The 15750-nt window shown below is 41.8% G+C and overlaps 2 protein-coding genes across 2 annotated transcripts in view; one reads left to right on the top strand and one right to left on the bottom strand.

The window, feature by feature from the left end:
* The window catches only part of LOC139210208 (solute carrier family 25 member 45), a 180195-nt gene that overhangs the window by 88708 nt on the left and 75737 nt on the right, over window positions 1-15750 (bottom strand). The window lies entirely within an intron of this gene.
* fam131c (family with sequence similarity 131 member C) lies at window positions 2715-14983 on the top strand. The gene is made up of 6 exons (XM_070840257.1): window positions 2715-2745; window positions 4442-4506; window positions 6747-6831; window positions 11885-12109; window positions 12386-12475; window positions 14411-14983. Exons 1-6 carry the CDS (start codon window positions 2715-2717, stop codon window positions 14680-14682), a joined length of 768 nt encoding a protein of 255 aa, XP_070696358.1. The 3' UTR covers window positions 14683-14983.

The raw sequence follows: 15750 nt of genomic DNA, 5'->3' as shown, positions 1-15750 counted from the left end.
TGACTTTTCTGCAACATGCAAGGTGAGAGGCAGAAGCTGGCCCTCAGGGAATGAGGGAAGACTTTTTCCTGCTGGACTGAATAATTGATGGAACACTTTCCCTCTGCACTTTCTCTGTAATCTCACAGACCCCCCTGCTTTGGTTTAGCTGTATGTTTACAAGGATTTAACAGAAAATACTTGTAAAATTCTTGCAACAATGCTTTGAAAGACACACTGCACAAAAAAATACTGCTGCACTTTTGCGTTTTTACCACAAGAGGCCAGACTGCCACTAACTAGCTCCCTCCTCCGTCAGGACGAGGAGTGCATCTCAATATACAGTTCAGGAGCTCCAGAGATTATGATGAATTTTTCGGAGAGAATTCACAATTCCTTGAAGGGGTAACAAAATTCCTTGAGCTTTTCCATTGGTCTCTTAAGGGTTTTGATGATCCCCAAAGTGTATTACAGGGGTCACCAAACATCCTTAAGCAATCCCAGAGGGCACTTCAGTGGCCCTAAAAGAGGTTCCAGGGTCACTTGAGGGTTTTCCAGGGTCAGGACGTCCCAAGGTTCTTGAAGAGGGTTCCTGTTTTTTTGTTTTTATGAGGCTCCTGCAGGGGAACTCAAGGGATCTACAGGGGGTTTTTCAGTATGTTTTAGTTATCCCTGAGGAGGTTTAATGAATTTCAGCAGTCTTTCAGCAGCACTTTTTAAATGTTTTTTCAGGGTGTTTTCAAAGACTTGCCAGGGGTCTCTGGGCTTCTTGGGGGATTTCTACAATTTTATGATGAGGTTTTAGGGTTTATTGAGCATTTGAAAAAAAAACACCTCCACAGACCCCTAAAAACAGACCCTGGAAACAGCCTGAAACACAGTTATTGACCCCTGTAAAGGTTTTCCACGGGTCCTTTTTAAGGATCCAGGCTACTACAATTTTAATCTCAGGCATATCAGACAACAAAAATCTCCCCAAGCAGTTTTCCTTGTGAGAAAACCTTAAAATATGGAGGATATATGGATGGTCTGTATTGTTCTTCCGATGTTCATGATGTGAAAATAGTTGGGAACAGCTTTTAACTTTTTACTTATTACCACTTTTGTTTTTGTAAACGTTTTTTTTCACTCCCCTACCCTAGCATCACACCACGCAGTTCTTTTTAACTGAGCTGAAATGTCTTTTGATGTTGATGTCATGTTTTTGCTAACTTTATCAGCCCCGTCCTCCCCTCTCCATCAAATCATGTTTCTTTGCCTTTTTCGTCTGGCCAATTAGTCGAGAAGAAAGCCTTAAAAATAATGGAGTGGCTTGGTTGCCAAGGAAACAGGATTTTGCCCATGATGGGGGCAAGCGCACTGCCGGAGCGGGCGATGTCAGCAAAGCCCTGGTTACCTCATTCCAGCATTCACACCACGAGGAATGTGAGACAAAGAGGGACAACAAGGGCCGTGGAAGGAATACTATGTCTGATTGTTTCATTACAGGAGTGTGTGATTGTGTGTGAGTCTGTGTGCGTATGTGTGTGTGTGTGTGTGTGTGTGTGCGTAACAGAGCTGACAAGGTCACAGGAGACAGAGCATGCCACGTATAAAGCTGTGAATGTGTGTGTTATCAAGTATACATGTCTGAATCTTACTGAAGGTGCATCAGTGAAACCTAGAAATTCAACATTAAGCAGAAACATCATATAAACCATAATATGCACCAAAAGGAAAAAAAAACACCTCAAATATCAGAAGACCAACAATAATCAGACTCAGCCACACGGTGAACCCCAATTCTGACATAAAAAACATTTTTTAAATCACTCAGGACTCAGGACTTATGTGATCTAAGTGTTGAATGAGCTTTGCAGTATAAATGGCTGGAGGTCAAACTTCAAAACTTGTGTATCAAGTATTTCAAACTGTCAAGCTGTTCTTAGTATTTCCTTTCCATCTTTTATACTAAGTGTTTGATTACATAATGATTTTGAGGAAATATTTTTTTGTATATCAAAAGTGTTTACAGTATTACAGCCTGTGTATGTGCAATAGCACTGGGAAACACCTACTCCATTATAGCGCGTTATCTTTTCCGTCCAAGAATACTTGTCACGTCCATGGTACATTAAATACATTAATAGCATCCATCTATAGTATCAATTCTCCCTGTGCAATAGATAGAAGAAGACATTTCCTCATGCAATATATCTTTAAGCTGCTCTTATTACTTGAAATTGTATATAGATAGATAGATAGATAGATAGATAGATAGATAGATAGATAGATAGATAGATAGATAGATAGATAGATAGATAGATAGATAGAGAGTCTTCTAAATACAGTAGGATGGAGAAGAAGGATTGAGTGGGAGGAGAATAGAAGAAACAGAAGGGAGGGGATTCAAAATCGTCAGCAAACAGGCATTATCCCCGATTTCCTCTCCCTCTCTCTCTCTCTCTCTGCCCCCCCTCCCCACATTTTGTCTGTGTCACTCTCTCACCCCTCTCGTCCTATACAGAGAAGTCAGCCAATGCATCAGCCTACAGCTCATCTGGCGTCTGCTCTTACTTCCCCCCCCCTGCTGCCTCAGTTCCTCACTTCTCTCTACTCCTCTGCTGGCTGCCACTTCTGCTGCCACTGCTGCCTCCTTTTCTTCCCTTCCATCCTCCCCTCCTTCCTCTCTTCCACCCGCTCCTCATCCTCCGGCCACCATGGTGAACAGATGAGCGCCCAGCCGTCCTGAGACCATGGGTGCCTGCCTCTGCAAAGGTCACAAAGGTCAGTGCCCGAGTCCAAATGTTTGTGTGTCTCGACCTGCAGGAAGTGTTGAACAGACATTCGAGGAGCAGGATTGTGTCGGAAAGTTGCATCATTGCTTTCAAGAGATAGCTGTGTGTGAGAGAGAGTCTAGTAAAGACACCCCTGAGGAGGCGACAGCAGAGATATTGAGGGCAAAACCACCTGAATTACTTTTTTTATGATGTGAATCCACTGTAGGAATAATTAGCAATGTCAAACTGATGTACAGCACAAATTCTGCCATTCATCTGAAAACTTATTTTCATCTGCTCTTTCGCAGCTATTCGTGATCCGCCTGAATCTGTGGAGGTTGCTTTAGAAATAAGACTCTGGGGCGGGAGGTTGATGAGAGGGATTGTGAGGATCAGTGGAGGACAACAGTGGCTTAAAGACATCACAGCTCCATCTGAAGCTCATATCAAACTTGTCGTGACTGGAAGATGTGACTTGGGTTGCAATTTTCTCTCTCTGTCACTGCTTCAGGTGGAAATGAGGCTGTGTTTGTAGCATTTGAAAAAAAAACTGTCTGGATAAACTAACTACCGAAGCCTCACCTGAGCCTCACCTCTTTTAGGAAGAACACTAAAGTACTAATTTGCGCTGTCGAAACAAAAGATCTATTAGAAGTGAAAAGCTGATTAGAGGCACACCAGCTTTCTGTGATGCTTCCAAACAATCTACTTGTTATTTTGACATTTAACATCACATCACATCCTCACAAATCATTTTCAGCCTGTACCTGGGATGTGGTTTGACAATACTTTGTGAGACAAAGAGTGTATTTGTCTAGGAGTCTCTTTTTCCAATGTGAGGGGTACTGAGAGCAGCGCTTTCAAGCTGAGAAGAAAGAGGGAAGGCAGCTGTTAGGCACCACACAAACAGATAAGAGAACAGTGGGAGTGTGTAGAGGTGTGTGTGTGTGTGTGTGTGTGTGTGTGTGAGAGAGAGAGAGAGAGAGAGACAGTGAGCCAGGGTGGGATCCAACCCCACAAGGAGAGCGGATTGGCTCAGGAATCATAGAAGGTTTGTTGACCTGCTAATAACATCTGATGAGGCCAGAGACCAGATATAGCCCTGTGCACCTGTGTGTGTGCGTGTGTGTGCGTGTGTGTGTGTGTGTGTGTGTGTGTGTGTGTGTGTGCGTGCGTGCGTGTGTGTGTGTGTGTGTGTGTGTGTGTGTGTGTGTGTGTGTGTGCGTGTGTGTGTGTGTGTGTGTGTGTGCGTGTGTGTGTGTGTGTGTGTGTGTGCGTGCGCTGGTGGTCGTGACTTAAGTAAATGGAGAGGTATCCCTTGCCTCCTGTTGCTGTAGCGCTTCCATAGCGACAGCCAATTGTCTTAACGTCACGTCCTGAGGGAAACTCCAAGCCTGTTCATATTCCTAGGTGTGTGTGTGTGTGTGTGTGTGTGTGTGTGTGTGTGTGTGTGTGTGTGTGTGTGTGTGTGTGTGTGTGAGACACTGACCTTTCCAATAATGTTAATTCTCATCGCTCTGAACTGCGCTTCATTTCCTCTTGTCATTCATCTAAACCTCATCACTATCAATTATAAAGCAAATATGCAGAGAGACTCATCCATTATATATGAGCTTTGCTTGACCCATGGCCGTTAGAGACAACTGGATTTTGACCAGTGTGTGTGTGTGTGTGTGTGTGTGTGTTTGTGTGTTTCCCTACAGAGTTCCACCATCACATGACAGCACCACAGGACCAGTCTGAGGAGGGTCAGCCATCCGATGTCAAGGCGAGTAAAAGCCCACACCTTTACCCTGCAGTTTTTGGCTTAATTTTTGGCTTTTTCTCTTTTTCTTGGTCGTGTTTATGACCCATAAAAAGAAACATGTATTGGCTTTTTTTTATGCCATTTTCACTGGAAGTCTTTTCTTGCAGGAAAACAGCCCCTATAAACACTGTTGATGCTGTGTTCTGTAGATTATCACAGTAATGACGATGCTGTTTCTCGTGAAACATTTTTGAATGCACAGAAAAAAATCTACTCATTTAAATTGTATCGGGGTTGGACAAGTAATATCAAGATATCTCAAAATCTGGGCAAATAAAACCAAAACTGTATGCGTTTCTACAGCCATTACACATAAGTATGAAAATATGCGATTTTGGTGAACTTACCCTTTAGGTTTTTGCTGGCACAGTTATGCTGATTGAATAAGACACTTTAAGATGCTTAAGAATTCAGATCCTTTTAACACAAGCGGCACAGCTCAGATTAATCCTGTAATTTAGCTAGTTATCTGCCCATGATATGTTTATCGCACAGTGAGACGAGTGTAGCTGCAGGCAGGAAGCTCGGCTCCATTTTATGGTTAATATCACACAACATGTTCGGTCTGCTCCTCAGCCAAGCTCCATCACACTCTCCATGTGGGACTCTGGAGTGAAACTTCCTGCTTTTTCACTGAGATGATTAATAAGCTGGAGGCCTTCTCTACATTTGTGCATTTCCCCAATGAAGATGAACGTCACCAGCGTTTTACAAATATTAAAAAACAGTCTTGCTATTTCAATTAACATCTGTGTATTTTGTTTCATGTTGTTTTCACTCCTTGCTGCAGTACATTTTTAGTGTCTCCATCAGTATTGAATCTGCTGGATGCAACTCTATATAGTTAGTATATAGTAAAGATGAAGTACTTACACATAAAACAGAGTTATTGTTTTGTATTTAACAGGTTGAAGTCGAGCTACCTGTTGCTAGTGTTGCTAAGTAGGTGGACAGCTATTAGCCAAATAAACACTGAGGTATGATTGCCACAGAAAAACTGAAACATATCAGTTTGAAGTTATCTCACCCTTTTACAGAAGTAAAAAAAAATGTTTGGCTATGTAAGATGGTGCTTTTTTATCACCCCAGTTTATGAAGTTTTATGAATTAGGCTTACATTTACACCAGCCTTTTTATAAGAATTTTATTTGCATAAACAAGCTGCTTTTTAAAGCCATTCAAATGAAATAAATGTTAAATCTGCCAAACAATGTCTTACATTGACTATTCAATGACGCATTTACAGATTTTATGATATTAAATAAGATTTATGAAAGAATAATTGATTGTGTTTGGTAAAAAGAGCAGTTTCTCAGATGGAGGGGCCAAGGAATTCAAAAGATCTCTTTGGTTTTGCAGTAACCGCACGTCTGGCAGTGAGGCAGCAGCCTGTTGATGTGAATAACAGGAACATTAATTTGCCCAAGAGAAGACTTGGTTTTCCCAGTCCACTCATTTTACATACAAATGACTTTTACGCAGAATTTTATCGCCGGTACGGTTTCCAGCAGTAGTTATATTGGAAGCATGCACCACACTCTAATGTAAGTGTGTACTTGTAATCCCAGTTTGCCTGCGACATCTTTGAAAAACCTTGAGGTTTTTACTCTCAGAAGAAGAATACTAAACCAACAGAAGTGCAGTCTCTCCTTCCAGATTGATTGCAGCTATTTGGGTGTAAAGAACATGCAGGTTTGTACTTTCCTTTGATCGCAGTTCATTTAGACTGTGAGAGTGTGAATGCTGCAGGATTTCCATAAATGCTGGCTATTGTTGTCATTATCAGCAGTTTTTCTTGAAAGAAAAACAAAGTGGGAAAAATGTGGGTTGAGTCATCACACATAGGACGTGATTGCCAGAGGAGCACATATGCAAATGTGCGTGTGTGTTTGTATGTACAGTGTATGTGTGTATGTGCTTATTCTATATATATAGAAAACCATATAGCTCTGCCTCTTTTGATATGTACGGTTCAAACCCTCATACAAAAGGTTACCCTTTTTACTTTACTTTAGAGAGATGAAAAATCTCTCTCGCCTCTAAAATCCTCTGAAAACCCCTAGGAAATGTCACAAATGCAGTGTCGACAAGCTAAGACGAAGCTATTTTCTTCGTTCCCTCTGCAAATACAAGCTTTACAACCTTACATAGAATGGTAAAGATGTGACGGTCTCCCTCCTCTTATGCACTAAATTGCACAGGATGGCCAGAATCCCTCCAATGGCAGCGTGGCAGATAAGACCAGTCGCTATGACATCGGCGAGCTGGCCACCTCCTCTTTGATTGGTGAGACCAACACACAAACGCACGCACACACACACGAACATAAAGAGGTTTAGTTCATATTGTGTTTCATTATGAATCAAACATATGAGACTGGGGAAAAAGCAAGCTGGGAAATTGTGTTAGTAGCCATGGGAGGTTAGTAATGTAATTTCCCTCCTCCTTTGCTCCCCGTCTCTCTCTCTCTCACACCAACACACCCAGACAGATTTGAGTAAACAATCAAGCACACACACACTCACATTTCCCTCTCCCATTTGATCTTCTTCTCCACTTCTAATTCTCGCTTCCTCTTCACTTCATGTCGGTGCCTCCTACTCTTTTTCATTCCCATCCTGTGTCTGTCTGCCTCATCTCACCTGCTTCCTTCTCTCTGCAGGAGGTTAATTCTCTGAGTTAATGTGTTATGCCTCGCTGAACTTTTCCCAGCAATAGCTGCTTTATTAGCCCGACAGTATATCTATGAATATGTTTGACATATACAGACTTTCAGGCGGACGGCTGACAGGCCGACACCTGCTTTGGGAGTGACAGAATCAGTCCAGTAATCATATTTAGAAGAATATCATGCAGACGTTATTGCTGCTTTTATTCCTCTTTTATGATGCTGTTTGATTGATACGTCAGGCTGATGTGATTTTATTAACAGTAAGCATCTAAAACCCTGCCAGCAGGAAACTGAAATGTTCATTAGATTGCACAAATGCAATAGTGTTGTACTAAAGACACAGGACAGATTAAATGACAGTTTTGTTGCTCTTACGACCTTGTAGATGGAATAACATACACAGTTCATCTTGGAGTGGGCGTTACAAGGAAATAATGATGGTCTTTAAAATCAAAATGATTCATTGCCGTCACAGTAGATTAGTTTCGTGGAGTTGAGCATCCTCTGGGGATGATGAATGTGCTCATTAAATTTCATGGCAGTTTAGTATATTCCCTGTGCACCCAGCGACGTGCACACAGACAGTTTGAGGGGCTGTTGTTCAAACTGGAAAGAAAGGGCAACCACCTCCATGTCGCTGCACTGCGGACGCAACCAAAATAACATTCACTGGAGCACATACCGGTCCTGCTAAAAAAACACAGTTATCTTGTCAGAGAGGGCAAAGGGCGGATGCTTGAGCACCACCTGGGGTTTGTTTGTGCATGTCCTGATGGTGGTACTAAAGGAGAGGTGAGAGGGTCTCCAAAAATATTAGCAGTCATGCTCTGGGGACCATGAATATGTGTATCTGTAATCTGCCCAGCAGTTGTTGAGATCAAACTTTTAAAAAGCTGCATGGATTAACAGATTGGGCAAACAATCATTGTCGCATTTGTGTTTAGCCATGCTGGCAGACTGGCTCTAGGGATGACATTGTCAGTCTGTCACCACTTCAGCACGGACTGATGCAAAATTTTGCACATATATTGCTGGTCCCCAGTGGATGAAGTCTGAATGCTTTGGTGATCCCCCTCTTTTCCTCTAGTGCCATCAGCAGGTTGGCATTTGTGGTTTTGAGTGAAATGTCTCAACAGCTGTTGAATAATTGTCATTAAACTTAAGCTAATAAGTGCTATGGCAGATTGATGAGTTCTTATTGGTGTTGTCTAAAGGTCATCTAAAGGATGCGTCACTTGCCTCAACAACACCATGGTATGAATAAAAACCATGAAACAAACTATACCTGTATCTTTAAGGGATAATCAGCCCTTAAAATCGCACATTGTTTTGATCCTAGTTGTTTCTACCATCAAAGTCACCACTGCAGCTTTAATTTGCTTTGCTTATTTTTAGAGTTTCAGGCCACCACTGTTTCAAATCAACACTAGGTAGTTGCCATCCGGCAAATTACAGCACTTAAACTCATTTTCAATCAGTCTTACCACCTTAAATGATTGAATTGTAATGTGATAAAATGTCATTTGAGAGAATTGTTCCCATGTTGGCTTCTAAACAACAAAGAGTGCAGCTCCTGCAGGTTTTATAACTCCCATGTTTGTTCATCTGTTGCAATATAGAGTTTTATAAAGTGACTCCTGGTCGACTCCGGTTACTTTATTAAACTTGTAACCTTGTGTTTACAGCAGCAACATGATCTTAGAAATCCAATCATTTTTCACAGAAACCAAGTAAACTCAGATCATGTGTTGAAACGCTTGTCGGCTTAGAAATGTTGTAGAAACTTGTCACAGTCATCATTTGCCGTATCGGATTTTTTCACTTCCCAGTTTCTTTTTTAATTAGATTTCTTTCAGTGAATAGTTGAAGTGAAGTGAAGTGAAAAGTTTAACAGGTGCATAGTGGACAATAATTATAGTGTAATGAAATTACAATGCAAATCCTACCAATATTTCTGAAGCTTTTGTTTTTGTGACAAATTGATGTGACTGCTCCATATTTATGACAACCACTGTGTTTTTTTTTCACCTGAAATTACTTATTTCTGGGGCTCAGACTGTGACATTATTTATGATCTCTTTCATTGATTAGTTAGGTCTGATGAAGAGACCTAACCAATCAATGAAAGAGATCATTATTTATGAATATGTTTAATGTGTGTTGTTGTTATATTGTTTGAGTTTTACAGCTGGAAACTTAATATATTGATTCTCACTGGTCTCATCAATCTCGTTTTGAGGTTTGTGGTGGCTTTGTGGTGACCTAAAACAGCAGGTGAATACTGGACTTACATTTGTCAGGTAGCCATAAAACAAGGACTCTAAATGAATGCTCCACATCTGCTCGATTTGTAAATAGGCAGCTGTGTGTTAACAAGTCTGCCATATCTATACCGCTCATCTTTGAGGATTGCAATGGCGAGTGGCAGGGTACACACTGGTCTGGTCACAGTCACAAGGCCGACACATAGAGACAGACACGCTCATAGTCACACCTTCAGGCAATTTAGAGTCAACAATTAACCTAAGCTGCATGTATTTGGACTGTGAGAGGAAGCCGTAGTACCTGGAGGGAGAACTTGCAAACTCCACACAGAAAGGCCCCAGGCTCAACCTAGAACTGCCAGCCAAGGAGGTATGAGGTGATAATGTGTCTGTGTCGTCTTCACAACTTGGTTCTGCTCCCCAAAGTGGCCAAAAAAATGTGCTAATGCAGTTTGAAGCTTCATGCTACTATCTAACTGTGCAAACTCATGACATTTTTTTTGTTTTGTCCACACAGACAATGGAAAACAGACAGTTAGGTATTCTAGTCAAATAATACAGTCTGTTGGCAGCACTGTAAATCAACAGGGAAATCATGGCGAGCTTATTTACCGCTGCCCACCGCATTCAGAGGGACACATTAAACACATGGCCGGACGTAATGTGATTTAGTCCTTGGGGACAGTAAGCCCAAAATATCCAATGTGAAAAAACGAATGGGATTTTCCCGCTGTGTGCACATAACTTAAATAGAAACAAACACAGCTTCCTCCCCATCGTCAGCCTGAACGCAGCCTCATAACAGAGTCGTCACAGTGTGAACATGGGGTGAGACAGCAGTGGGTGTTACAGCGCACAAAACAAGAGTCTCTAGGTGTTGAGCTCAAATGAAAATAACCTGTTGTGATGTTTTTCTCGGTTTCAATTAACGCAGGCTGCCAACTCTTTTGGCTCCCGTCTTCACTTAGCCAAGCTGAATCCATTTCTCCACTTCTGCGCCTTGTTTTTCTCATCTCTAAGCTTATTACCCCAGCCTCCTCTCTTCCTGGCCTTGATGTTGTTCTGCCTTCAACCTTTTCTTCTTGTCCTTTTACATCTATTTAATTTACCTGTTCTGCAATATGACCTCGGCCACTTGCTGTCACTTTCGCTTCACTTATTTCCTCAGACCTTTTTACCCTTGTCTCCTGTGATTAAAACAAATGATGGCTTCTCTCTAGTTTTGCTCAGTGAGTCTGCAGGTTATGAATAACATATTACTGTAGAGATACAGGGACAAAGCACCTCAATTAGATACTGCTATTTAGGGAAAATGTAACTTCTCATTTGTTTATTCTTCACAAATAAATCATCTAGAGCAAATAGGAACAAAGGAATAAATCATTCTAAGACAAATTAAGCTGTCCAGTTTGGGACTTTGATCACTGAATTTCTGATATTATGCAGACTCACCTATAAGCCAGTCTCATTTTCTTTTGGATCTCACTGTTATCTGAAGAGCTGATTGTTTCAAACAAATAAATGTGCAGAGTGCAGAGAGAGAAAAAAGCATTTTATGGTGAGAAATAGGCTCAGAAGAGAACTTTGCTTTCCTCCGGGAACAACAAAGATGCAGTTTTGAGGCCTGGATTGGAGTCACAATAACAAGGATTTAAAATTTGACTTTGACTTGACTGCTGCGAGACTTGACTTACTAAAGACTCCCTGCACATTTGAGTTGCAAACAAAGTACGATGTGAGTCTTGTAGGCAGCGACAGTAAGACCTTGTAATTTCCTCATTAAGACTTGTGACTTGACTTTATCCCCCAAAGACTTCTGGCGAGCAACAAGACCTCCACTTAAACCAATAACCAGATGCTGAAATGACAAAAGATTTGTGTTTTGTGTTCTGTCGTTGCTGACTTGAATAGAAAACCTAACCTAAGAGTGCTGTAGAAGTGATAGTCAGTAATAAACTGTAAATGTACAATTCTCTCCAAAATCACCATAGGTGCTGTTACTTTCTTACTTTCAATCTATTCCAAATTTATTTTCTGTGGAGCGCTACATCAGAAGGCAGCAGCAGAAATGCCTCTGTCATGGTTCAGGTTATGCAAATCAGGAGTAAATGCTCATGCGTGGAAGTCTGAATTAATGCAAGTGTATCCATCTCATGATTCTTCTCCCTCCACGTGTCTTTTTTTCCCATCTTAATATCTCTGTCCCTCACTGTGGCATTTATTCTCCCTTCTCTTCCATCATATTGTTCATCATTTCAATTTCGTGTAGCCTATCCCTTTATCTTTTCCTCAAATGATCTCCTTTTTTCTATGCTACCACACTTATAGTAAATCCCATCTCTTCAGCCTGGTTTTCAAATCCACTTTATCAAGATGTATCCTTCCTTCTCCTCCACTTATTTAGGTCTGGTGGCCACGATAAAGGAGCATATCACCAAGCCGACAGCGATGGCCCAGGGACGCGTTGCTCACCTGATTGAGTGGAAGGGTTGGGGTGGAGGAAGCCAGGCCAGGGAAGGTGGGGGTAAAGGAGGAGGAGGCTGGGGGGGGATGGGAGCCGAGCTGCAGGAGGATGAGCAGTTCTACTCGCAGATGACTGACGAGATCAAGGAAGCTCGCTTCGCTGCAGGTGAGAGAGAATTTAATTCAAGAAAATCAAGATGTGTCCAGTGGAGACAAAGTGACGCTCAGATCTCTTTCTTGTTTTTGTTCGATTGGCTTGTGCAGTTGGAGCATCTACAAAAATCAATAACCCTTAAGGCTTCACATGACTGTGACTCAGATTGAGCATACTTGTTCGATTTCCCTTTGTCTGTGACGGTGGTGGACTGGGTGAAAAACAACAGGGGTTCAACCTCAGAGAAGAGCAACATAAAATGAGTTTGTGTGCCTTTTTGTTTCACAGGAGTGGCAGAGCAGTTCGCCTTGGCTGAGGCAGCCATGAATGTGTGGTCCATGAATGACTGCTTAGAGCAGCCCTCCACCAGCTTACAAGGTTGGTCATGAAGCAAGATCACATGTGTCACTGGAGCTTCAAGTCCAGAATTTCTCTTTTATCGAACTGCAAGCTTTGAAGATCTGTTGTGCCTGAGTACAAGTAAACCAAAAGATTAAAACAGAAAGGTCATTAGGCATTTCTTTTGTGATAGTCTCTGTCTGGGTTTGGCTGATTATATCTTATCTTTTTTTTTAGTGTTATGAGTTTTTGAGACATAACAGATAGCAGAATTAAATCCTGTACTTAACATAATTGATTTTACATATGTTATGCAAATATATAATCTAACATGTTATATCAAAATGTACATAGTTTATGAAATATATGGTTTCTGTGCATGACAGAGCTGATGCAATCTCCAATAATTACAATTTGGCCCCAAGTGAAATGTTTCCACTTTTGAAGGACTACCATGAAATTGTGTGGTTCCCAGAGGATGAAACCTGCTGGCTTTGACCACGACTTGCCATCAAGCATCACAAACAGCTCAAATTTCCCCATCCAACACTAAAGTTAATGACATAAATGAAATGAAAATAATTACCATATTCCAATAAAAACCCCTACTTTGAGCTTAAAGGTCCCACATTATGCAAAACGCACTTTTTAATCTTTTTTCAATAGTAATATCTGTCCCCAATGTGCCTTGAGACCACCAAACTATGAGAAAAGGCCGTCCTCTCCCTTTTCCTCCTGCTCCATCTTTCAGTAAGTGTTTGTGAAAATGCTCTGTTTAGATTTACCTCTCCTTATGACGTCATAAATTGATCTGTTGATCATGTGACCTCCTCCTGAATCTACTGTGCTGTCCGCCATTGTTTTTTCCTCTCTAACGCCAGCTCCTGCTGACACGAAGCTGTCGAAGGCGAGAGTGTTCAGACAGAGGCTGAAAACAGCTGCAGCAGCCATGTCTGTGAGGAAAAACAATGTCTGTTGAACATTAATCCATGTGAACCTGTTATAGTATGACTTCCGAACACAAGTATGAACTTTTAAATGAGTATAATATGGGACCTTTAATGCAAGCATGCTCTTTCATGGTAACTGAAACCTAATTTAATGCCAATTTTGTAAAATGCGCTATTTTGCACTCCCACATGCTCATCTCTGCCGACCATATAATTGTTGTCCATAGCTCAATAACTCCACTGTCAGCGGGTTGATTGTTATCACACAGCCCATCAACATTTTGAGGTGTTGGATGCCGCAGCAGTTTGTGAGTCATAAACAGGAATCTTTCTCATATTTTATTCATTTCACATGTTTCACCTGCCATCCCACATGAGGTGAGTGCAGCATGAGAGCAGCTTGATGTCCTAAAATGGCCACCATACGAGAGACACCTTTGACTTGTAACATGTAATTTCCTGCAGTGACACCCTCAGGTCTTTACTGCCCTTGCCATACTCGCTGTGGTGAGGTTTTCTGGTGTATTATTACAGTGTTATGGAGGCTCTAGTCTGGCTATTGATGTTTAGTATTGGCACATCTTGTTTTTTCCCACATGAGTACTTATACTCTGATGGGTGGTTTCATTGGAGCCTGGATGAAGCATTTATCTCATATATTGTACATTAAAGGTCCAGCTGTGAAGGAAACTCAGCATTTCATTACTATAAAATACGCCCTTGCACATATGCTCCTCATAAATTGCAAAGAGATTGCTATTGTAGTCATATGTAAGGCTATCTAAGATAAAAGCAGAGCAGCAGCTGGTTCAACGTAATGGCGCCTTTTTTTTTTATCCAACTCAAGCACAGAGTGCATCTGTCGTATTGCTGGGATACCAGTGTGAAGAGCTGCAGCTTCTAAAATCTCTGCAACCTGAGAGGATCAGCTGCCACTATTTGTCCTTGTTTAGTAAAAGATTTTTTTTTGTGTGTGTTTTCAAGAAGCAACCATATAAAAGACATTGTTATGATCCCTCCCCAGCTGCACAAAGCCACTTCCTCTCTCAGTTCCTGCTGGATGGTGGAAGCCTCAGCGTCCCCCAGCACCTGTACAGCATCCACGCCTGCACTTACGGCGACAGCAGGGGGGCCCACCTGGTCCCTCCGCCAGTGGTCGACTCCATTTCCCAGACGCCCAACACTCAGCAGGATAGAGAGCGCCCCTTCGAGGATAGAGGCACTGCCACGGCGGAGGCCGCCGTCCGACACGTAGACAGCAGCTCGCTCTCAGAGGATGATGTTTTTTATAACTAGACTCAATCGGAAAATAAGCCAGCAATCCTGATGGCAATCTCTCACTGAGAGGACTTGAGCCTCAACTACCAGCAATGACTGATACAACAAATAAACACAGGTATCTGCGAGGCATCTCAGAGACATTTCCTCAAGTGTTTTTCTCTGGAAAAACAAGTCTTCAGATATTAAGACTACAAACTGTGTTTAATCCTGGTTGAGGCACGTGCTTTTGTAAATGTACATAGTTCCCCTGTTACATTTAAATTTTTAAGTCACTGGAAATTAACCACTTTCATATCATATGTTGAAATGAACTGTGAAGAGTCATAACGATACAGGTGTAAATATCTTGTTATAAAGCATCATTTTAATATGTGTGCTGTATAAGACTATCCAATTCTGTTTTTGGCCCCTTTTTCTTTTATATTGATGAACTGAACACATGAATGGTCAGATTAGACAGCTTTAATACCCAATGGGGAAACTCACTCAATCAATAGACAATTAACAATATAGACACTGCATTCACAGGACACAACAAATGGATAAATAACACCATAGACACCTATTTGAGTCATGATGAATAACTGAAAGGTGCTATGAGTCTAGGCCCATGGAGAAGTTTCCAGTGTGAGTCTGACAAGAGAATCATGAAAGAAAGATTGATAATGTGCCTTCTTTGAGACGTCTCATCTAAATCCAGAGTGAGGAAGGGGTGTGCTGTAAAGAGAGCGTGCACCCAGTTATTATTTCCCATGTATGATTACCTGCTTATACATTTGCATCACGCTTTTCTGTCTGAGAGCGACAGGTGCAGGAGAGCAGTGCAGAGAAAAGACAAGACAAGTGCAGAGAAACAGCGTGAGAGGGACACAGCCTGAGAGCGTGCACGTGGTGGCTGTGTAATCCTGCATGTACGTCAGCACGGCTGTGTGTTCGTCAGAGAGAGAAGGCTGGAGAACGCAGGTGTTAGTGTTACCTGTCACACTGTTCTTTTAGCGCCAGATTACCCAACATGAAGCTGTGCTATGTGGCTGTTTCCCCTATCGTTACCGCAGGGTAACTCTAAATAGCATTCTGCCAATG

Source organism: Pempheris klunzingeri, chromosome 11 (genome assembly GCF_042242105.1).
Source record: "Pempheris klunzingeri isolate RE-2024b chromosome 11, fPemKlu1.hap1, whole genome shotgun sequence".
NCBI lineage: Eukaryota > Metazoa > Chordata > Actinopteri > Acropomatiformes > Pempheridae > Pempheris > Pempheris klunzingeri.
The sequence above is the reverse complement of the archived record's forward strand: the minus strand, read 5'-3'. Positions and strand labels throughout refer to the sequence as shown.

Excerpts from the sequence above, each read along its gene's own strand:
- fam131c (XM_070840257.1), top strand. The coding sequence starts at position 2,715 with ATGGGTGCCTGCCTCTGCAAAGGTCACAAAG. Across the intron at positions 2,746-4,441 it reads CCTCTGCAAAGGTCACAAAG|AGTTCCACCATCACATGACA; the intron begins GTCAGTGCCCGA and ends GTTTCCCTACAG. Across the intron at positions 6,832-11,884 it reads GGCCACCTCCTCTTTGATTG|GTCTGGTGGCCACGATAAAG; the intron begins GTGAGACCAACA and ends CCACTTATTTAG.